Below are 22,444 nucleotides of genomic sequence, written 5' to 3'. Positions count from 1 at the left end.
CTCTTCAGGAACTCTTTGACTGCTGTACCTTCCACTCTGCCCGAAGGCATCTCTATTTCAATCTGTAACTGGGTTTCAAGTGAGAGTTTTGAGAATTCACTAAGGTACAACACAATAGCTTAGATGTATCTTCAGTTTCAGCCTCTGACAAGGTGCTTTGAAGAGCCTTCAGGCAGCACAGAAGGTACAGCAACAATGCAACTGGCTAGATGTAGAGCACAGCAGGGTTCAGTCAGTACAGGCTTTGAGCTTTAATGCAGAATTAAAACCTACGCATTCACCTCAACAATCATTGCTTTTTCTGGCTTTGAAACTAACCCACTTTTCCTTTGTATCCGTGCAAATTTACTTTGTACAACCCAGTTCTGCAAAACGACATAAGCTACAAGAATAAAGAAAACCTCACAGGCAGTCTGAAGTCCCCGGTGTCGAATATCACTCCTTTAAACTCTATATTATCCTGGCTCTGTGAAACACAGACACGATTCAGGTGCTTTGTTTGCCATGTCTGTTAGGGTAGTATCCCAGGGTGCTGAAAGCTTTGCGTAGAGAACTCTATGTAACACTTTGTCATTTGGAATTCTCACACAGAACTAAGCCTACACGTGCTGTGGGCTTGGTATGAAAAGTGTGTCTGTCTCCTTTCCAGAACAATCTCTTAGAACGATCTCTCAGAACCCTGAGCACCAGGCTGCCCCTCAAGAATCTCTCATATATTGCCATTATTGGACTATTCCACAAGAAAGACTAAAAGACTTACTGATCAGAATGGGCATGTTACTGGTGTAGTCCACAGCAACACCAACAGGCAGAGTGTCATCGCTCTTATCTGTCACAGGAAGTTCTGCTCTGCTGGAGTCCTCCAAAACCCATGATTCCCAGTTCTGCAAGAAGTAAGATTATTATTCTTGACTACTGCTTGATTGTGACCAGCCTTCTTCAGAATTCGAGCCTACTACACCTGAAAGAGAAGTTAACTGCAAAAAAGCTAGAGAGCATCTACTTGAATTTGTCAGATTAACAAATATCAGAAGCATCCAGGCCCTTCACAGATTTGTGTGCGACTTCTCACACATCACTGCAAGTCAGAGTTAAGGTTGGACAGTTTTTATGTTTAACTTCAGCTGATGACCTCACATGAATCACATTTCTAATAGTGAACTTCACCAAACAGACTGCCAAGTGAATCCTGAAAAATACAGACTTCTGGTACTTGGTTCACAACATACTGTGTTTCTGTATATCTTTTCTCTTGCATGCCACTCAGATCTCTTGCTCATTTAAGAATTACATTTATCTTAATATTTTGTAAAACTCAGATGTAAAAAGAAAGGGGTTTTGTATCATTTTGAGGTTGTTTTTTTTTTTAAAATACCATGCATTCCAGGTACGATATAGGTTATTCTTGCTTAGATTTTTGAGGAAGTACGTAAACACAAATGCAACAGGAACAAAAATATTACCTGATCCCCTTGCCTGGCAAGAATGCTGACTTCTGTGGAAGCTGCTGAAGCTGCCAGAACTAGGTCCCTGTAAGCATGGATACAAATAGGTTAAAACCGTTGTAATCTATGGCAAGGTCCCCAGCTCCACATTTCATTATCATCTATACAAATTCATATAGGAATAGTAACACAGTTATAACAATATAAAATTGACTTTTCCTCCCAAGATGAGGGAAACATGACTGGCTACATCACTACAGAACTTTTTTTTTTCCCCCCTCCTTTAAAACTAGTTACCAGGCACTGAATCCCCTTGCCAACCAACGATTTGACAGACACTGTATCATCATAAATAATGATGGTTCAAGTCAGGTAGTTGAAAAGTAGGTAGCTGAAAAGTCAGAAACAGCTTCTTCACACAGACACACAATGAAGTGAAAGAAAAAGTCATGCTTTACCCAACCTATGACTTACAATCTCAAGGGAAATGGTTATGACAGATTTTAAACAATCTTATGTACCTGCATATGAAATCATACGAATTCTCACCAGACAAATGAGTACCTTGGCATAAATAAAGCACACAGGAGAAACTAGCTCTACTTTCACAAAACGTTTTCAAAATAACAATTTCAACTAATTTCTCTCTTATTAAGGTATTATATAATTTACGAAAGTGAGGGACACAATATATGGAGAAGCACTGACCACAAAAACATGCATAACAAGGGAAAGACCTTGCCACGATTCCTGCCACTCACCATTCCTCAATATAGTTGAGGAAGTAATGATGCTGTCTCTCTGTGCAGCTCCCATAGCAAGGCTCCATGAAATTCACAAACCTCTCTGGTCGCTTCTCTTCCTTTTTCTGTAAGACCCAACACAGATAATTTACCTTCCACTGCAGAAATCAAGTAATCTCCTATAATTACGACTGCATCGGGATACACCCCTAATTACACAGACTTCAAGACAGAACAGGGATCATGAGACCACCTGAAAATCAAAGAATAAAACAAACAAACCAAGACACTCTTCCAAAAGATCAAGAAACAATAAAGAGGTTACCAGGGAATTTAGATCTCACAGCCCCCCCTGCAATGAATAACCTGATCCTAAATAAGAGCATATCATCAGGCCTAAAAATCTTCTTTACCTAAACTAAAAATGCACATATGCATGCACACAAAAAACATATCGGAATCTACATCAGTAAGGTTTTCTTCCCAAGTGCTTACTTCAGATGCCAGAAGCCTTCATGCCATAATTTGATCTTAGCAGACAGCAGGTTACTGATCGGTTTTCAAGTGGCTACTACTTCCTCCACTCAATCCCCACTACCCCCAAAACACAATTTACAGTAGTACCAAACTCGAATTCCACATGATGCCGATGTGAATAATGAAAGCAACTTGCTGTTATAATGAACAAGTCAAGAACAAGCAACAAACACTTCCGTCATTGTGACTTGCTGGCACTTACAGGCAATATGGCTACGACCACTTCTGGAGGAGTTTCCAGTGTCCCATCCGCTGCCGCGTATACAATAGTAAAGACATATGCGCCAATCCACAGTACATCCAGAACTGAAAGAGAAGGAAGCAAATGCTTCAGCCAGAAACACTTCAAACTTTTACTTACTTGTATCTTAACTGCACAGCAGACAGAAGTAAATGACAAAACAAACAAAGGAACCGCTAACTTCTAAACTACCAAGACAAAGGATTTCAATGATTTGTCTGCAGAATTATCAATTATTAAGGAGAAAAACTATGCGATCCCAGAAATTTCAAACACAAACCAAAAGAATGTATTTGATTTGTTTGACAGTATCACAGGCAAGACAGTCAGTGTTTCCAAGCATGGATGATGTTTTGGCATATCCAGATGAAGTGTTTCTGCTTTTCTAATTCTACTGCTTTGACATTTTATTGAAGAGTCAAAGTGATGAGATGAAGCTCACTCGAAATATATATATCCAAAAATCTTCTTGCTAAAGGGAGATTACTTGTGGCAGTACCGTCTATCACACCAGTGAGCAAAAAATAGCTTTTAAAATGAATACTTAAAACATTCTAGAAATAGACAAAGACTCTGGCCGACTGGTAATTTTTCTATGCAACCGAGATAAAGGACAGAATTATTTTTTTCAAATTATTAAAAAAATAATAAAAAAATCGCATTGTAATTATGTAACCAGTTCAGTATACAGCAGCTATAACTAGGAAAACATGGGGAGGAATGAGTAAAAGTATTTCACAAGAGAAAACAAGTTTAAAAAAAATAAAAAGATGTACCTTTAACAGGATTGTCCGAGTCATAAAAGGGAGGACAAGGGATTACTTTCTTCTCCTGAAGATTCTGCAAATAAAACTACTCTTAAATACAAAGTAAAAGGCAATAAACAAAGTCAACTGCAAATTTTGCAGAAAGCCCAGAGAACTGGTTTAGAGCAACTCACTCTTTAAAACTCACCATATGCCACTCAAACCATGACTTTTAAGTGGCAGCTGCAAACCTTAAACTAAACCCAACACTGGTGTAAGACATTAATTAATTACTGAAGCACCTGGGCATCTTCACATGGCTCACACCATGTGTCACCTGACCAAATTCTGTAGCTTGTAATGCAAAGAAAATAGAGCATATTGCAAACTACTGAACAGACATAATGCCTTACACCAACAATACTTACGGGCAGATACTGCACCACGGTGCCGTTTTGCCTCCCTACAGCCAGTTGTTTTCCCTTCGGGCTCCAACACACTAAGCAAAGAGAATTTCATTAGCACTAAGGAACAGGAGAGTTACAAGGCCCCACAAAAGCAGGACCAGTAAGTTAAAACCACAGGCTTTTTCCCCTGCAAAAAATCATTAATTTGAATTAAACAAACAGGGAGACATCCAGTCACAGACAAAGCAAGACCCAACAGATGAGGACTCTTATTTGCATGCTTCCTTGGAAATTACAGTAGAGCCTGAGACAGCACAAACAACAGGCGGGCACACTTTACTAATTCACAAGATGCAGCTCCTCCAATCAGCTGGGAAAGAGTAGTTACATTGCAACACATTTTCTAAGTCTCAGGGAGTTTAAATCCTTCCTTTCTGTGAAGACTTTTTTTATGAAACCTCCTCCCGAGACACGCAACCAGTATTTTTTTACATCTATCAGTCTGCTTCTGCTCCTCAGTGTCCAGCATTCTGCATGCTGTCTGAGGTTGCCACTCACCAGATGTAACAGCTACAGAGGAAGGCAGCGTGGCGTACACTTTCACAGAGTCTGTGACCTGCAGGACAGAGATGCTGCCATCGGACAGGCAGACTGCCACCATGGCAGGACTAGCAGGGTTCCACTTCAGGTCATTGACCACTGCTGCAGTTCCTGAGTCCTTGGCCAGTTTGTGATAAGCAAATGCACGTTTCTGCTGTTTTGCCTTTTAGAAAGACAAATACATGAGATAATCAACGCTCAAAATCAAGCTGTCCCAAAATCATAATTCAAAACAGTTTTGACCTTCCTATAAATCAATGACTGATAAAATTAAGAAGTAAGTTTGAGTTCTTATTACAAGGCATGCTCCACAGAGAGACAGAAAATCCCACCCAAGTTATGCCTCTCCTCCCACTGTATTCTGAAACAAACCCTCACACAACCAAGAAACAAACCTACTTTGCATATGCCTTACCTGATTTAAGAATGTGCGGACATCAAAAAAGCCAATGAAGGAACCAATCTCACTGGACATCATACAGACAGACAGTGTGAGATTATCACAGCTGAGAGCCAGGTGCTGCACAGGAAACTTCATGGGAACCAAGGTACTCTGAACATTCTCCACTTAGAACACAAAAGGAAAGGAAGACAGAATGAAGGGGACAAATCTAAATAGCAAGATTTGCTCTTGTAAAAGAGTATCATTAGAACGAGTTTATGCAAAAAACACCAGTCCTATTAAACACAGCTGCCAAAGCTAACATGTAGAAAAACTGAGTGAAAACAAATCCCTTCATCTCTATCAGTACGATTCTAAGAGTTGCCAAACTTCCTAAGAAAATTCCACTTTCCTTCCTCAGTAAACTGGAGGAAAAATAAGTGGACAGATTTTGTTTTACTTATATATGCACATTAATACTTCAAGTGGTACAGTTACTAAGGACAACTGCAGAATGAAAACCATTTTGCACTAAGGTGTATTTTGCATGTAGTAGAACTGTGATTGGTTCCTCTGTTGCACAAAAGTCGTTTAGTCAGAGTGGATAACACAGTACGAGAACTCCATCCCTCCACTCACACACATCCCTGATGCATGCACAGGTTCAAGGAGTAACTACCAAGACAGCATGTGGCTGCAAGGAAAGGGGTACGTTCTCAGGCAGGAAAAGTCAACCTCACGGTATGGCACTGAACACAGGTGACCAAACCTGAATGGTGCTCAAAGAGGAGCTAGCACAGAGCATCCTGGCGATGTGCTCTCAACAACTGTACTTCATTTCAGCTAGAGGTACAGCAAATATTGTTCCTGCGTTCTCACACAAGAAAACATGGTAATTTCAAATGCACAAAAGTGTACAAGGACTATATCAGAAATCAAGAGCTCCATATCATAAAAACCCATACAAAGCTGTCTCTGCAAAGACCGTGCAATATAAGTGTGCCTTACCAATTTTATTGGGATCTTCTCCCAGCTGGTTTTGCATGAGAAGATTTCTAGTGTGAAATATCTGCAGGCTGGTTCCTCCACCAGCAAAGACCAGCCCATATTTGTTAGACACTGCAAGGAGACTGGAGCGCTCTTTAGGAAGATCACCAGGAGCATCAAAAATGCGGACCTTCTTCAGTGCTCTGAACTGAAAATCCTGTTGTAAGAGATTCGGAAAATAAGTGTACATATGCTGGTAAAGAGGAACAGTTTACTTCAGTTTCTCTAAGACAGTACATTGAAAAGCCTCTCCACGAGAGCTACAAAACACCTGCCAAGGCAGAATCCACACCCACAGTGTCATGGGCCATCCCATCGCATTTTCTATGTCATCTAAGAAAGACTGAGATCACACTACATTTTTTCCATTGGCTGAATCTCTCTTCTACCCAATGCCTGTGTTCATAAAGCCTATAGGAGCTGAATCTGTCCAGGACATCTAACCTTCTTAGAAACATAATAGAACTACCCAAAGGATACAGGGGCAGGGGGGAGAAAGAGAAGGGAACAAAGCAGAGATACAACACAATTAAACAAAAGGTCGCTGCAAAGCATGCATCTGTTTACATGTATCTTTGTTTGCTACTGTAATTTATGACACACAGAATGGATATAGTTATTCCTTCCATCCACCCCCAGTAATTACTTTGTATAATCAGACCTATTTTTTGCATTCATTTCTCTCATAATTTACATTGTCCTTTTGTAAAAGGAGGAAAAGAAAAGCAGAGCGAGAGATAAAAACCTCTAAAAACACAAACTGAATTAAGAAAGAGCAGTTGCACTATTACCAATGCAAAACCTGAGGTTCCCCTTGGGAATGAATCTCTCTTCCCATGGTACCAGTTGTTAAATGGAGCACTGGATCTAATATCTATAACTCAAATCAAGCACCCGAGTTTTATTTCCAAATTACTGCCAAAACACTAAGTACCTTCCTGCAACCTGAGGAGGCTGCTGGAACTCAAGAAACTTCTGCAAAAAAACCAGCCCAACTCCCTTGTTTTTGAAGGTGTCTGAACAGAAGGCAGCTGCATAAAGACCTGCATGGGCTTCAGGAATCTATCCCCCCCTATATCTGCTTACATGGCCTCACAGTAACACTCTGGGAGACAGAGCAATCAGCTAGGATGGCACCACACAGGAAGACTCCAGTTTACACTGTCCTCATGGCGGACAACCACACATACTATTCACAAAAGCAGGAGATAACCAGCACAAGTCATGCTGACAGGAGGACTGGGAAACAGGCCACTCCTCTCCCAAAATAAGTTTCCTCCAGCTCTCACATTCTGCATCTTCTCCCCCAGGCGTTACCAAGACCCCCTGCATCACAGGCCATGCCAGCCTCTCCTTCTTCCACTCCACAGGCGTGTACCAGGCTGTGCTGAAAAGTCCTCGAGCGCTTCACAAACACCGCAAGGATCCTCCAAAAGGCCCCCGCCGTGACCCGAGCCACCACCACCACCCCTAACGGCCCGTCAGCCCCACGGCCCAAGCCAAGTCCCTCCCACGGCCCGGGCCAAGCCCTCCTCGAGCCCAGTTTCTCTCATGGGCCGAGCAGACCCCCCCACCATGGCTTGTCAACCCCTCGGCCCGAGCCAAACCGCCTGTCAACTCTCCCACCACCCCAGCAAACCCCTCACCACCGCGGGCTGCCCCTCACCTTCATCTCCCGCTCCGGGATCACGTCCATATCGTCCCCCATGGCGGCGCCAGCAGCCCCGAGGCCCGCGGTCCCCCTCTCGCCCTGCGCACCGCCGGGAAACCCCCGCGCGCCGCCAGTGCGCTCACTTCCGCTTCCGGTGGGGCCGCTCTAGCCACCGATCTCGATGCTCCGCGGCGGCCTGAGGCGAGGGAGTCCTCCAGCGGCCTCTCCTCGTCGCAGCTGTCTGAGGCGCTCGGCTCCCGCCAGCTGAGCGGTGGGAGGATCAGCGGCAGCTCCGCACGGCGGGGAGCCTACCCGCACGGCGAGGCCGAGCAAGCAGCTGTGCTTAATAAACCCTTTCTTCCTAATGTTCTGAGGCGGGGCCTGACCCGCTCGCGGTGGGTGCTGCAGGCAGCGCCCACCGGCCCTTCTCCCTGAGGAGATCCAGCCGATGGGGCTGTCCCCGGAGGCCCTGAGGGGACAGACCCGCTGGGGCTGAGCTGAGGCTGGCATGAGGGGCTGGGCCTGGCAGCTGGTGCTGTCCCAGCTGCGCGATGGTGAGGGCTAGCAGGCACCTGCTCCACCTTGCCCACCAGCCCCTGGCAAGGGGCTTCGGTGCGTTTTCCACAGCAGAGGCCCCGTATTGCCACAGCTCTAAGCCAGTCCTACACCCTCAGCATGGGCTGCAGTGGCAGTGCATGGTCCAGTGCTTGGGGTTGGTCCCTTCAAGTTATGTATGGTTGAGCTGGAAACATGGAAGCTCCGTGAGCAGGAACAGCCTTATCGAGCTCCAGGGCCCCACCAGAGCAGTGTGTGCTTTTTTGGTTACAGCAGGACTCAAGTTCCTTGCTCCCTCCTGCCTCAGATCAGGGGGGTTCAGTCCCCACTCGGAGTGCCAGCACAGGGGAGTGCATCACCTTAGCACTTAGCCCTGCAGGGGCAAGGACGCGCTGAGAAAGGCTGTTTCCAACTCTAGCAGATTGTGATTCTCTTTTTTTCCAGGACCAGAAGGACAATGATTTCCACCAAGACAAAAGCAGCGATGGCTTTGGGCAGTGCTCTGAACTGTGGCAAACCACATCCAAATTTCCCTTGTGTAATATGCTCCCTTTATTTTCTAACTGAACAGCCTAAATACATGTAGCCCAGAAAAGCAGGTGCATTCCCAGAGGCTAACAGGCAGCAGCAAGCAGACATAGGGCTGTGATCTAAGGGCAATTCTGTCCTTTTGAGGAATACACAGGAAAAAGCATACCCAGTCATTCCCCCAGGAAGCCTGGTCTCTATTTTGATAACTCACATCAGACAAGAACCTCAGGCAATTGCTTCAAGAGCAGAGGATGGAAAAAAAAATATACTCTTTTGAAAGAAGCATTACAAGTGTGTGCTCTTGATAAAGAAGTTACTCCTTAAAACAAGCACCACCACCTGCTTGCTTTAAGCAAATCAAAAAGAAAAAGAAAACAAGGTTTCAGGAGGCGGCCTCTCATTTGCATTTTATAACACCAACTCCATGGCACTCAGCCAGTTATTACAGATAAAGATCAGATCAAGACAGTCCAAACTTATATCTAGGATCTAGTTAAGGGTTTATATTAACAGACTTTGAAACCAGCTCACTTTATCTGCAACCAATCATATGGACCAAGCTTTAGGGGAGCTAAACTAAATACACTGACACACAGTGTAGCTTCAAAAGATTTATTTTCAGTCCTTAAAGTAGACTGGTGCTGCTTTTGCTCATAATTTTTCTCTCCATTACAGTTTTGGTTTTCATGCAAACAGTAGTGAGATTTTCTTTTTTTATTTAAAAATGCAGCCTTTGGCAGGAATAATCAGCCTAGTAAAGTTAATCATCTGTATTTCCTTTAAAAATGTATTTATTAAACCATGATTTAAAAAAGTTAAAAGCTGCCAAGAACATTTAAGAAAAGAGTACGGAAAGGTCAGAGAGCAACATCTGGATTCCAGAAATTGTATATGGAGCAAGAATCACCACAGTAACCAGAACGTGGACAGCAGAGTCCCAGCTGCGTCTGGATCCCAGCTCATACTCCACACTTACAGCCATTCTTATTTTGCAGACTTGAGGGCTTGTCCATGAGGAAAGCGTGCCTGACAGTCCCCAGGGACCAAGCTGAAACACACACGGAGGTCTGCAAAAATCAGAGGGACAAAGCAGCCACATGAGGACAGATCCTTGTCTGCAACTGGTCTGGCAGGGCTCACTGTTTAGTCACCCAGCTTCTTTCACCTGAAGGTTTCATTTCTCCTAGGCCTTCCTGAGGGGCTGCAAAGGCGTAACAGCAGGCTTGTTCCTGCACTCGATGGGCACAACTGAGCCACCCATTCAGAGGTGACGCTCCTGATGAGATCCAAGTAGACGCTTATCAAGAAGGGGGCCCCTAAGCTAGCTTTAATCATTCTCGCTCACAGTGGCTGGTGTTGGACCCACTGAGACCTGACTGCAGGATGAGCCCATGGAGTGGGCAGCAGCTGTCCCTGCAGGCAGCCAAGCCCACCTCCAAGCTAAAGACCCTGCAAAGCAGACCTCTGCGCCTTCCCACGTTCACCCAGCACACACCTAGGCCACAGAGGTGGGAACCTGACTTGTTTTGGTGAGGTCAGGAAGGGAAGAACTAGTCCAAAGTCAGGAAGCGTAGGATGGAGCAGAGAAGGCACTTATTTCTTTGCACCCAAAGCTGCTGTCAGGGGCTTTGCCAGATAAATGCTCAATGTCTGGCAGCAAGGCCCTTTAGGAACCTGTCACGACAAGCACAGCTCTGAATCCATACACTGGGAGGAAAGTAGCTCCTTGTCTGAGAAATGCAGAAAAAGCAGAGGAAAGAGTAAGATCACAGGATTTTTTTTTTTTTTTTGTCTCACATTACACTTGGTGCTACAGCTTCTGTCTAACAAATCAAGTTGGCTAACGGATGCAGCAGTAAGACATGAGCTGGAGGTCTCCAGCTTCCCTTGCTGTTCCTCTAAGGCAGGTTAGTTGAAAACTAGGACTGTCCACAATGAAGAGTAACAAAGCACAGGTAACCTCTGTTACAGACCAGCAAAGCAAACAGTGCGAATTTTTCAGCCCATCCTCTTCAAGGGAGGCTGGCTATGTCTCTCTCTGGAGGCGGCCCAGAAGGTTTTGGGTTGCTTTCATTGGCTTTTCCTTCAAACATCATGACCCTGCAAAACACAACAGATAATACCAATGAAAAAAGGAGGTGCATCTTTACCCATCATTGGGGGTGGGATTATCTGCTGAAAACCAGCATCTGCCTCCTATGCAAAGGGCATCTGATAATTAAGAGAGGAGGGAAAGCCAGAGGGCAGTGCTGCCAGCCTGGCAGGCAGCTCTGCTTTTCCAGCAGCTTCCAGGATTGGGTTCCCAAAGCCTCTACTGGTTTTTCTCTCAGACCCCAGAGGATTAGCATGTTTTATTTAGACAGCCAGTTCCAAAATCCCCTGGGAACACTGCATGCCAAGGGCTCCTGATGCATAAAAGCAAATACCATCCCTGGCCCACCTTGTACATAACCACACAGCAGAACATTCAAAAGTCAACACCAAGCAAGCAACAGCAATTATAGCCAGAGAAGAGGCCAGAGGCAAGGAGCAAGGCACTGGCTAGAAGAATCCCAAGCATTTTACAACCACTAGCACTGTCTTCCTCCCTGAGGACTGCAGCTACGCTGGGAATGCCAGCTGCCACGCTGGATCAAAGGACTGCACTGCTCTTGGGACAAGTTTTACATTTCTGCTCCTGCTTTAAAGAGTCCAACAGACAATAGGGCATCTGTTAGCAAGAGAAGGGACCCATCTGTGAAAGCTACTGCAGTTGGGAGGAAGGATGGAAGATATGGGACAGGCTGCAGGCTCAGCCTGCTTCTAGGGAGAAAGAAAGGAGGAACAGGGATGCACGTACTGACTTAGAGGGACCATGTGGGAGGCAGGCACAAGATTCTTCCTCCCAACCTGCCCTAAAAGTTGGCTGTGTTTCTAAAGCTGCCTTCAAAAAAAAAAAAAAAAAAAAAAAGGTAAGGAGGTTGGAGAGGAGCAGCTTCTATTCACGGTGGTTAGACACAAAAGCAGAGCCAGCCTCTGTGGCTATGAAAGAAAAAGCCAAGCTTCAATGGGGCGGAGATGGAGCCAAGCAAGTGTTTGGAAGCCATTTGTTACAGCAGGACTTTCAGAGCCCTGTCAAGAGGGCAGAGAGGGCCGTGGGAGGCTAGTGCTGGCAGCCAGTACCACTCCCAGCACAAGCCAGCTGTTTCAAGCATGTGTCCTGTCTCCACCTACTGCCAGTCTCTCCAAAAATCAGGCAGGGAGGGAGCATCCTGTGGGAAATCAGAGCCAGCACTGCTGGTGTTGGCAGGACCATCATTCACCACTCAAGTCCTGCCACCATTCACAAGGCAAGCCCGTGTCCCCAAAGCCAGCAGGAGCCACAGGAAAGGGAGGGGAAGAAGTCCTGCGGTGCTGAGTGCCTGCACACCCTTGGGAAAGGAGAATTGCTCCACATGGAGCACAGAGGAGGAAGCCGGTGATATTGCACAGCATGCAGCTCTGCTGTGAGCGTTCACCACTGCGTAGCCTAGACATGGGCATATACACCCCTCCACATCTCTCTGTAAACTACCCCTTCACAAGTGTTTGTCTCCACTCCACAAACACCAATCATGCACACCTCCATCTCCACCGGGCAGAACAGCTCCTGCTTCTCAGCTCCCCCAACACACCAGCTCAGGACCCATGCCTCCCCCACTCCCTCCCAGGGACACTCACAGTTTAAGCACAGCAGAGCGTTTCCCAAGCATCACATTGACAAAATCCTGGTATGAGATGGTCTCGCTAACTCCTCCAGTCACCTCAGAGATCATCTTCTTCAGTTCTAGGTGGGTCTTTGGAGCTCCCATCTTCTCCATCATCCTTTTGACAGACATCAAATCTGCAAGAGCAAGGCAGTCGGTGCTGTCGAGAGGTGACCACACTGAGCACAGACCAACCCCAGGAACACCAGCATGAGTTCCCACCTCACCTGCAGACCCTGGGGCTGACAGCATTAAACTGTTGCTGAAAGCCCAGAGAAGCCTTCCTGTACAGCTTGCTGCTGTACCGCCTGGTACGGAGCCTCACTTGCCATTTGTGCAGCTCAAGATAAAAGCACCACACACCCAGAACACAGGACAACTCTCCAAGTGCTCCAGAGAACACGTGGGGACACAGCTCTCTAGCTCAGAGCGTGGTGCCAAGAATCACAAGGTTGGGGGAAGAGGGAAATAACACCGGGGTTAAAGCAGAGACAAACAGGCGGTGGGGAGCAGGCTCCCCTGCCATCAACACAGGCCATTTCCTTCCATTTCCAGCTGAGACCTGTGGCCCCTTCCCTGCCCTCTGGAAGGGAAGCAGAGCAGCCCCGAGGCAGGCCTCCTCCGGCTGGAGGACTAGTGGAGGAGGGGAATGAGGCACAGGCTCCTGGAAGGGCACAACATGCGAATGATTACACTTCAGCAGCAGCTCCAAGCCTGTAGAAGGCTGGGTCTATATGTAACTGGTGTTTTCTGGGCCCAAACCAGGGCTGCTCAGCTGAGCCAGACTCACACCCAAGTCCCCGATTCCCCCACTCCCCTCCCAGCAAAGCAAACTGCTTCTCTGCACAAGAAGTGCTCATGGTTTTATACAGCTTCTGCCTCAAGCCAGGCAAAACCCACGATTGTCCAAGCCCTGCAGCTTCCCAGCATTCCCAGATGCTGAGGATTGAGAAGAAAACCTCAGTGGACAAAAGGGAGAAGAAAAAAACCCAAAGAAGTATTTAGAGCAGAAAGAAGTGGAGGAGCTAAGCAGAAACTTAGAAGGGGAAGAGGACTGAGAAGAGCTTAGATCTTGAAGCAGGTGAGGGGAGACTGAGGAAGCCAAGAGGCAGGGGCTGGAGAGCCAAGGAAGCCCCTGGCTGGCAATCAAGGTCTGGGCAAGGCTGGACACAGGAAAAGCCTGCAGGTTTTCCTCCTCAGCAACACAAGTGCAGAGGGAAGCAGCACATACAGCAGCAGACACCACCTCAGCAGGTGCTCTTCCAGCCCAGCATCCCTCAGAGTCACTCACCAATCTCGCCTTGGTTGTTCAGGTCAAACTCCATGTACTTCTCTGGAAGAGACACAGAAGTAAGTTAGCAGGATGCTAGAGCAGGGGGTATGCAGGGCTTTGGAGCACTGTCTGCTGAGAACAATGAAACAAAAGGTTTGAGGAAAAGATTAATATACTGCTGAACACAAACAGTTCAGAGAGGGAAACCATCTCAAGATCTGGTTTTAGCACCCTCTTCTCAATTCCAGGGCCCTAAAGTTAAGTGCTCTTTAATTGTAGCTGCTTTTCATTTAAGCTGAAGAAAAACATTGGCATGAGAACAAGGTATCAGCTAGCCATGAATAACATTAAAAGGTTTCCAGCCAGAAAAACAAAGCTCTGGAACAGCATCCCAGAAGGAGTAGCAAGGAAAACAAAACCCTGAGCGCTCCCAAGATGAAGCTTGATCGGATTGGGAGGGGGATTAAATGACGTCATTGCCTGCAATAGCAAGGGACAGACTCTACAGTCCTCCCAACACTCACTGAACTACCCGAGCAGCACCTGCCAGGAGAGATGCTCAAGGGCCACATCAAGAGGGTGAAGCCAAGGACATGCCTAGGGAACAGTTATGCTAGAGCAGGTTGCGTGTCCTTCCAGCTTGCTGTCAAACATTGCTGAATTGGGCAACTCCAGCATCTACAGAGAAAGGCAGAGCCTGCTCAAGAAGGTCTGATTATCTTTGCAGGAAAAAACCCTCACATGCTGTGACAGACAGAGCATCGATTTGAGTTAGAAAAATCAGGATTTCAGTCCTCTGCTGCCTCTGACCTCTGGAGTGGCACACCTGTGCTTCCTACCCCCCCTCTCCCCCACCAGCTGTTCCCCATTTAGCCTTTAAGCTCTTCAGGCAAGGATTTGTCTGTCTTACAGACCACATAGCTCCTAGCACCACAGGGTGCTCTCCCCCCCTCCACCCCCCAATCACCTCGGTTCTGCTAAATGAAAAAAGCAAGGTGCCTGCTGCCACCATCCATCTGCGCAGAACTGGAGAAATCTCCGCTTGCCCTGCAGTTAGCACTCACTCCCCTGAACCGCCTCCGAGGACTCAAATTAAGTGAGATCTCCCAGGCTGCTCCTTTCCCCGCCAAGGGGAAAGACCTTTTGCTTCTGCTCCAGGACACCAGTAAGCAGGTGAGCATGAAGTGGCACACTAATTTAAGTAGCCAAAGGGAAAAGTGGCTATTTCACACATTGCTTCAGAAGGACAGGTCCTGGGAAGGCTCCAAAGTGATGGGCAGGTAGGGGCAGGAGGCAGAGGAATGGCCTGGCACGCCTTCACCTGGGTCTCAGCTGGTGGATTACCGCTCTTGTGAGCTGACCAGGACAGACCTACAGGACAAACCAAAGCTGTTCATGCTTCAGGCAGGAATAAACATCTCCCTTCAAGCATTAAGCAACCCATCCTAGATGCAATTGGGGCTGTCACACACGTGCTTAGGGGGCCAAAGCACTGCTTGATGTGGAACTGGCTCTCCCCGTGCTCTGCCCCACCATAACCACCTTGTGCAAATGAACTGCTGCCTCTCTGGGCAGGGGTCAGCACCGCAGCATGTGCTCAGGGACACAAACTCCCCTGCTCTGCCATGTCTGTGCCCAGCATGTTTTCTTTTCTTCTCAGCTGACACTTAGCCAAAAGCGCAGAGAACAGAGGCAGCTTTACATCATCATGCTCTAAGCCTCGGCTCAAGCGTTCGTCTTTCCCTCCCATCCCAGCTGCAGGGATCTGGCGGGGCAAAACCACGCGTGGTCCCTCCCCTCACAAATGCATTTACACAAACACTGGACAGGGGCTCCCCGGGCCCGGCTGGGGAGGCCAGCGGGAAGGACGGCAGAAAAGAAACACTCCCCCCATCATCACACAATGAGCCGATTGTTGGGGGAGCCAGAAGAGGCGTTGGAGAGCGGGACAGGCCACGGAGGCAAACTCACGAGGCAGTGGGAAGAGATGCCAAAGGCTCTCGTTACAGGGAATTCTGCGCCTGTGACCTACAGTTGCAATGTTTGAAGAGCCCCGATTGTGATGGGAAAAATAATGCGGGGCTGCAGCCAAAAGCCAAAGCCGCACAAAAGGAAACAGAAAAAGAACCAAGAGCACAGGAGGATCCTCTGTGCCCAGCAGGGTAAGGGATCACAAAACCCCAGCCAGCTTCTTCCATGCTGGATTGCAAAGCCAAAATCCAAAGGGAAATAGCGGACAATGCCTGAAATGGAAGCAAGGTCAGGTGTTATTTGGTTAGAGCCAGGCTGAGGACAAACCCCGAGGGTGGTGTGACGCAGAAGGCATGTTTGCTCAACTGCCTTCAGCCACTGCTTGGCGAGAAAGTGGATGCACCCAGAACAGCCCTGCCAAATCTTGTCCTGTAACCACTTTGGGGACAAGCTCCAGAGGACGCCAGGTTTTTCAGCTGTTCTCTATGCCCTGATCCCAGCAAATGGCCCAAACCTAAGCCCATATCTGCTGACCCAGTGGAGTTAGGCTTTGGCCAGGACTAGAGACACACTGCTGCTGTTGCTTCTGGTACAAAGGGGCTCAGGAAGGACCAGAACAGACTGAAGAAGCTTTTGGGGAAAGTCCCCAACTCCTTCAGGAAGCAGCTGAGACCTCTGCTCCGTGGGAAGAGGTTCTCCTACTCACTGAAAAAAAAAAAAAAAAGTCCAACTACTACATCGTCCATTATGCCAGCTAGCTTGCCTAGGTAACCGCACAGAAACCATCCTCCTTTGCTGCTCCCCAGCATTTTGCCCACGCAGCAGGTTTTGCAGTAATAGCAGCCGCCAGGCAGGATATCTACAGAGTGACACGTCCCTGCCCTGCAAGTGGGCGAAGTGCAAAAGCTCATGTGGGAAAACCATCTCTCCCGGGAGTTTCAGCGAGTCCCACAAGCAAGGGGGAGGCATCCATCCCAGCTCAGTCACCTGTATTTGGTTGACAGTCTCAGGCTGGTAAAATCCAAGTGCTGAGGAGAATAATCTGTCCAGAGCAAATAGACAGAAAGAACAGGGAAACCCTCCAGTTCTCACCTTTGAACACTGCCAGCTTCTCCTCCAGATCTTCTTCATCACTGAACTTTGGGTCACAGAGAAATTCCTAAAACAGAAAAAAATATCCCCAAGGTTAAAGATACAAGGGCAAACACCCTAGAGGGCACGTACGAACGCAGCATTACCCAGAAGACCTACGCAGCTCCCAGAGTGCCACATCTGAGCAACAGCGTGAGGAGGCTTGAAAATGGGCTGAATCCCTCCACACCTTGTCATTAACATTCCAGTGCACGAGGAATGCCTGTGGAGTCTCAGGTTTCCCACCAACAGCTTGAGGGAGGACTGGAACCCACGTACCTTCGGAATAACAGCATGAAACCCCCTCTTCTTGCTCACCCAAGGTTTCAGCTCCTCACATCTCTGCTTTAGCAAGCACAGCACATGGACTGGGCACCTATTCCCAGCAAGGGCTCCTAGTCCTTGCAAAAAGCATTCCAATTCAGGTTTCAAACTCTTGGATAGCCTCTGAGGGCTAGCAAATAGAACCAGGGAAGTTCACAGACCATCATGCACCCAAGAGAGGACAGGTATTTTGGGGTAAGAAACAGGCTCTCGCTCTCTCAGACTGTCTCTCCATTTTTCCCCCTACCCTGCTCAGGCTGGAGAGGAAATTCTGGGTCACTTCTGGTCACTTGTCCCTAGCCCCACCTCAAAAACCTTCACGTACCCAAAAGAACAGACCACAACTTGCACAGCCAGCTCTACTGCTATGCCTTGCCAGCAACACCCCCCCACAGCTGCGAGCAGCAGGGTCTTGCTCCTGTCTCTACCCTCCCACACCGCCTAGCTCCAGCAAGCCCAGCACAGCTTAATGACCGATCTGTGTTCAGCAACAACACCACATTCTTCAGTGTAGAAATCATTAACATCTGCACAGCTTACGCATGGCCTGTCCAGGATAAAACCCCTCCCAGGGTTAGAGTGGATAGAGGGCTGAGGCTGTTCCCTACTCTGGGCACGTGTTCCTCACCACTATCCCCCATGCTCATGAGGAAGGCAGGAGGGGGTCGCCAAAAGACTCTGACCTCTGGCACTGGTAGTACTGGGGCAGCATCACTTCTGATGAATGAGACCACCCATGCCAAAGAAGCCCCAACTGCAGGCACTAGGTCATCAGAACTGCAGGAGGTCCCCGCAGCCATCAGTAACCCAAATGTCCTCCAGCTTCCAGAGCATTCTCACTTCTTCCAGAAGGAAGACTGAAAGCAGCTGTCCCCAGGAGTGATGAGCCGTGCCAGCCTGGCTGCTGTGCCAGCTCCAGAAGCACTCCAGCCCCAAACCAATGCCTGGTTCCTGCTGCCACAGCCAGCCCCAGGCCTTGTCCGCTGCCTGCCACCCTAACCCTGCAGCATGTGCTCCAGACCCCTCCAGCCCACACACCTGGAGTTACTCCCTTCTTCCTTGCTGGGACAGGGGAACCTGCCCCAGGAGTCCAAATGCTTCAGACCTTTACTGCCAGTTAACCACTGCTTTGGCAGGTCTTTTATCTACAGCTGAACTAAGTTTTTTTTAAGAAGTTCACTAGGACAGAAGTGACTACCATCCCCTCCTCCCACTTCACAAACTCCAGACGGGACACCAGAGACCATGCCCACTAAACCAGCGTGACACAGACTTCCCTTATCACCATGGTCACCAACTCAAATTGAGAACTGTGGTGAAAAGCAATGTTCCCAGTTCCTTCTTTAGCTCTCCTTCGCCAACTCAATTTCATTTATCTCAGTAATTTCTATCCAGGGGTATCATTTGCCTGCCCAACACAAAGGGCCCAATTCTGCTTTGAGACCTGGGCTCAGGCAGCAGCAGAAATCACCAGAGAGGAGTAGTGTTACCTACTGCCATTGCCACTGAATAGCCTGTGTAGAAGAAACTCGCCAAACACCACTGAGAACCAGAACAAGGCCAGAGCATCGCCCAGGTCACGGCTTCATTCCTGCTCTGCAGGAGCAGCAGACAGCTTCCACCCACCAGCAGGACAGGGGATGCGAGAGCAGAGCTTGGTCCCAGAGCAATACAGTGAAACAGCACGGAAATGGTGAAGACCAAAGGGAACGCTCCATCCGTACACTATGGCTGAGGGACAGGTGCCCAGGGATCCAACAGCCCCTGGCAGCACGGTACGAGAGCAGGATGGGTGACACTGTGCCCACACCTAGGACCCAGTCCCCTTGCATTCCAGCTGGAGGGGAACTGGACAGCACAACAGAATCACAGCTCTGCTCCAGACCAAAGGAAGCAACAGGAGAGCGTATTTCAAAGGCATTCCGCCCTCCACATTGTAAGTGAGCCGGGCTGTGACTGCGATAAGGCAAACACTCACAATAGTACACAGGAATTCAGTCCCCAGGGCCAGTGACTCAGGCTCAGCCCAAGTGGCTGAAGTTCCTCCTAGAGCCTTTTGCTAAAGCTCCCATTTTAAGGGGCATGTTCTAATAATAAGAACTGCTTAATAAGCATCAGCCTCTCCCCAGCTCCTGCCCTAAACAGCCTTTCTTGGGCAGAGAGACTTTTCTAAGCCAATAAATACAGCCACACAAGTCCCAGCTACCTGCAAGACAATCTGAACAAAGCCAGATCCTTCCTCGCTCCCCAGAAAGGTAGCTCCAACTGGCAGCTGCTGAAGTGGTCCATGCCAGCCACCCTGCCTGCTGGGGCTGGGAAGCAGCTGAGGGATGCTTCCTCGGCAGCCGAATTCCTTCCCCACAGCCCCGCGCATTAGAGGGTAAAACTAGGTTGAAATTAATCTGTGTGGGATTAGACTTGCCACCTTGATGCACGAGGCTGAACAATGTGATTGCCATTCCCCAGGAAGAGGGGAATGGCCAAGAGGGGATCCCAGATGAGCATTTCAGGCTGGAAGAGAGAATTCAATGCTAGGACTCAGCTGTCCTTCAGCAGCACATGTGCACTCAGGACGCTGCCTGCCAAAGACCCTTATCCCAGCAAGAGCTCTGGGGTAGAAAACCAGCCAGGAAAACAGGGTGGGAGGGAGCTAAGTGTTAGGATGAGACAATGAGATTAGGCCCGATAGGAATTTGGACTGATAGGTTTTATTAGGAGCCCTTTACTGGTTTGCAGCCCTGAGGCTCAGGAAACCCCCTCCTTGGCTCCAGCCACAGTTATCAGCCCAGGTTTACCTATCAGTTTGTGTCACAAGGAGACCTGAGCTGCTTGCTGCACACCCGCTCACAGCAAATTCCCTCCCCGCCCCCCCCCCCCCCCCCCCCCCCCCCCCCCCCCGCACAGAGCTGGCAAAGCCCAGCAGCAGGGGGTTTGCTGCCCAGAGCCGCTACAGCGCAATGGCTTCTCAGGATCCGTGGGCAGCTGCTACCTGTGCTATCTGCGGCTTGATTTCTAGCTGCTCAAATCCCTTCTCCTAGCACTGAGCCAACAGCAAGGACACAAACAAGCAGCTCCCACCTCCATCAGTGGGAAGTTATGTAGCTTGTTTCATTTTTGTCATCCAAACCTCACCCAGAGAAAAAGCCTGCCAGAACTGATGGCTGCTTAGGGGAGATAGGAGCCTGTCCCCTGTGTGGGAGGACAAGCCCCCAGCCCTGGGGCACAGCAGTGTCCCATCAGCAGTGTCCCGGGAAGCACGGCTTTCCAGACTCAGTCCTATGGCTCCTACCAGCTGAAGGATCACATATCCATCCTGCTGGAGTGATGCTGGAGGACAGCTCTGGAGCAGCAGAAACTGCAGCGATAGGTACAATACATTTCCTTCTTCCCCAGCCCAAGGGGAAACACCACCTTAGCTATGGGGGATGTGTTAGACCCACGGGTGCGCCTCTTGGGCGCAGGGTGCCTCATGCCTGCCTTCAAACAGCAGGCTTCAAAGGCACTTTTCAGCCAAGTGCTCTTATCCTACACCTTATGCCGCAGCACCTCTTTTTCCACTCTTATTCCACAGCACCTTCTGGTTTCTAATGATGCAATACCCTTTCCAGTGACCTACATAAACTTCACCTCCGCTGTCTCAGCCCTGCCTGGGGGGATGCATTGGCACTTTTCACAGCCCAGTTAACATGAGGGCAAGGCAAGCCCACCGGCTCTTCCAGGCTTTCATCTTGTGTAGCAACTCCATTTCACCACCTGTAACACCAAGATGCCACTGGCTACATCAGCAACTGACCACCCAAACCACCTAGAAACGACTCTAGAAATCCCACCGTTGATTGTTTCAAGGTTAAAATCTTCTTTTCACCCTCAGAACAGCTCTTGGCCGGGAGGGACGCCAACGGAGCTGCCCCACAGGCCCTGCCAAGCAAGGGACGGGGCAAGCCCGAAGCTCCGGGGAAAGGACCTTGCCTGACCCTGGCATGAAGGGCACGCAGCCCAGCGTACTTTGCACTAATCCACGAGCTGCTATTCCCCCTGCCCAAGGCTTGTGGGACATCCAACCATCCTGGGTTCCCCACGCACCCAGCGCAATTAAGAAACTAGAAAGGCTTGAGTCAGCTCTTCCGAGCAGCAGCAACTTCTTGCTCCTGGCAGGGGAAAGGGAAGCGCTCAAGACGGCGGAGGGGAGGCTGAAGCCCCCCGGGAGAACAATAGCTCCCATTCTGGCTGGGGCACGTTCCCAAAGGGACTTCCATGGCAGCGGGACACGGAGCATCCCCCGGCACAGCCGCCCGCCGGGCTGCGGAGGGGGACGACCCCCTGCGAGAGCGACACAGGGGCAGAGGGGCTGGAGAGCAAACCCCCGCCGAGCCCCCGAGCCGGGCTTCGCTCCGAGGGGGGCACCGGCAAAGGCGGGGGGGTGAGGGGGGGCTCCACCTGCCCAGCCGGCTCCCGCCTCCCCCCCGCCGGCCCCGCCGCATCCCCCCGCCCTGCCGGGCAACCGGCTGAGCCGCCCCCCGCCCCACCCCGCCCCTCGGAGCCCTCCGAGCCACCCCCGGGGGCTGCCCCCGCAAGGGTCGGGTCGGGCCGACCCCAGCCCCACCTTGTTGATCTCCTCCAGCCGCCCGTCCTGCGGAGCCCGCCGCAGCCCCCCACCGCTCGGCCGGCGCGGAGCCGCCATCTCCCAGAGCCGCCCCGCGCCCGCCGCCGCCTTAAGTAGGGGCGGGCAGGGCCGGGCCGGGCCAAGCCGGGCCGGGCCGGGCCCTCCGCCCCCACCGTTAACCCCTTCCCCGCCCCGCTGGCCGGGAATGCCCGCCCCGCTGCGGGCCGCTCCTCCGGCGGTGGGGGGAGGGGAGGTGCAGGCGGCCGGGCGGGCTCTCCCTGGGGAACTGCAGGGTCCGGAGCAAGGTGGGGAAGCAGCGGAGCGGCACCCTCGACGGCCGAGCCGGGCCGTGCCGGGCCGGACCGGTCTCCCTCTAGCGCGCACCGCTCGCCCTGCACAGCGGCTGCGGCTCCGGGGTACGCTCGGGCTCCGCTCCACTGCCACCCCCGGGGCGGGTGCGCCCTCGGCATCCCCTGCGCTGCCCCCCCGGGCACTGCCGTGGGCAGTGATGAAGCACAAGCGCTTGCCAGTC

General features: G+C 49.9%; 2 protein-coding genes across 4 annotated transcripts in view; both read right to left on the bottom strand.

Moving 5' to 3' along the window:
* NUP214 (nucleoporin 214) overlaps nucleotides 1-7,932 on the bottom strand; it is a 45,113-nt gene extending 37,181 nt beyond the window's left edge. For both annotated transcript variants that reach the window (XM_055720404.1, XM_055720405.1), the window contains exons 1-10: nucleotides 7,815-7,932; nucleotides 6,110-6,305; nucleotides 5,135-5,286; nucleotides 4,678-4,882; nucleotides 4,141-4,211; nucleotides 3,743-3,806; nucleotides 2,928-3,031; nucleotides 2,207-2,313; nucleotides 1,464-1,530; nucleotides 761-884 (exon numbers count right to left, since the gene is read on the bottom strand). In XM_055720404.1, the coding sequence (XP_055576379.1) occupies nucleotides 761-884; nucleotides 1,464-1,530; nucleotides 2,207-2,313; nucleotides 2,928-3,031; nucleotides 3,743-3,806; nucleotides 4,141-4,211; nucleotides 4,678-4,882; nucleotides 5,135-5,286; nucleotides 6,110-6,305; nucleotides 7,815-7,856 (1,132 nt within the window). In that variant the 5' untranslated portion in view covers nucleotides 7,857-7,932. The remainder of the gene's footprint in view (nucleotides 1-760; nucleotides 885-1,463; nucleotides 1,531-2,206; nucleotides 2,314-2,927; nucleotides 3,032-3,742; nucleotides 3,807-4,140; nucleotides 4,212-4,677; nucleotides 4,883-5,134; nucleotides 5,287-6,109; nucleotides 6,306-7,814) is intronic.
* Nucleotides 7,933-9,481: 1,549 nt separating this feature from the next.
* Nucleotides 9,482-22,068, bottom strand: AIF1L (allograft inflammatory factor 1 like). Of its 2 annotated transcripts, XM_055720816.1 has the most exons (6): nucleotides 21,913-22,068; nucleotides 16,947-17,013; nucleotides 13,902-13,943; nucleotides 12,585-12,747; nucleotides 10,859-10,985; nucleotides 9,482-9,952 (listed from the first exon to the last, which is right to left on the bottom strand). In XM_055720816.1, the coding sequence occupies exons 1-5, from the start codon at nucleotides 21,988-21,990 to the stop codon at nucleotides 10,898-10,900; spliced, it is 438 nt and encodes a 145-aa protein (XP_055576791.1). In that variant the 5' UTR covers nucleotides 21,991-22,068; the 3' UTR covers nucleotides 9,482-9,952; nucleotides 10,859-10,897. The 2 variants fall into 2 exon arrangements, with proteins under 2 accessions (XP_055576791.1, XP_055576790.1); XM_055720815.1 differs by having other exon boundaries at nucleotides 9,482-10,985.
* Between the last annotated feature and the right edge of the window lie 376 nt (nucleotides 22,069-22,444).

The sequence above is a fragment of the Falco cherrug genome, chromosome 9 (assembly GCF_023634085.1).
Source record: "Falco cherrug isolate bFalChe1 chromosome 9, bFalChe1.pri, whole genome shotgun sequence".
NCBI classification, from domain to species: domain Eukaryota; kingdom Metazoa; phylum Chordata; class Aves; order Falconiformes; family Falconidae; genus Falco; species Falco cherrug.
Note: the sequence above shows the minus strand (reverse complement) of the source record. Positions and strands in the feature narration are given on the sequence as shown.

Bases quoted from the DNA above. Each gene is read 5' to 3' on its own strand.
- AIF1L (XM_055720815.1), bottom strand. From the start codon at position 21,990: ATGGCGGCTCCGCGCCGGCCGAGCGGTGGGGGGCTGCGGCGGGCTCCG. The intron at 17,014-21,912 runs GTGGGGCTGGGG...TTTCTGTTTTAG, and splicing joins GGCTGGAGGAGATCAACAAG to GAATTTCTCTGTGACCCAAA. The intron at 13,944-16,946 runs GTGAGAACTGGA...TGTCTCTTCCAG, and splicing joins GAAGCTGGCAGTGTTCAAAG to AGAAGTACATGGAGTTTGAC.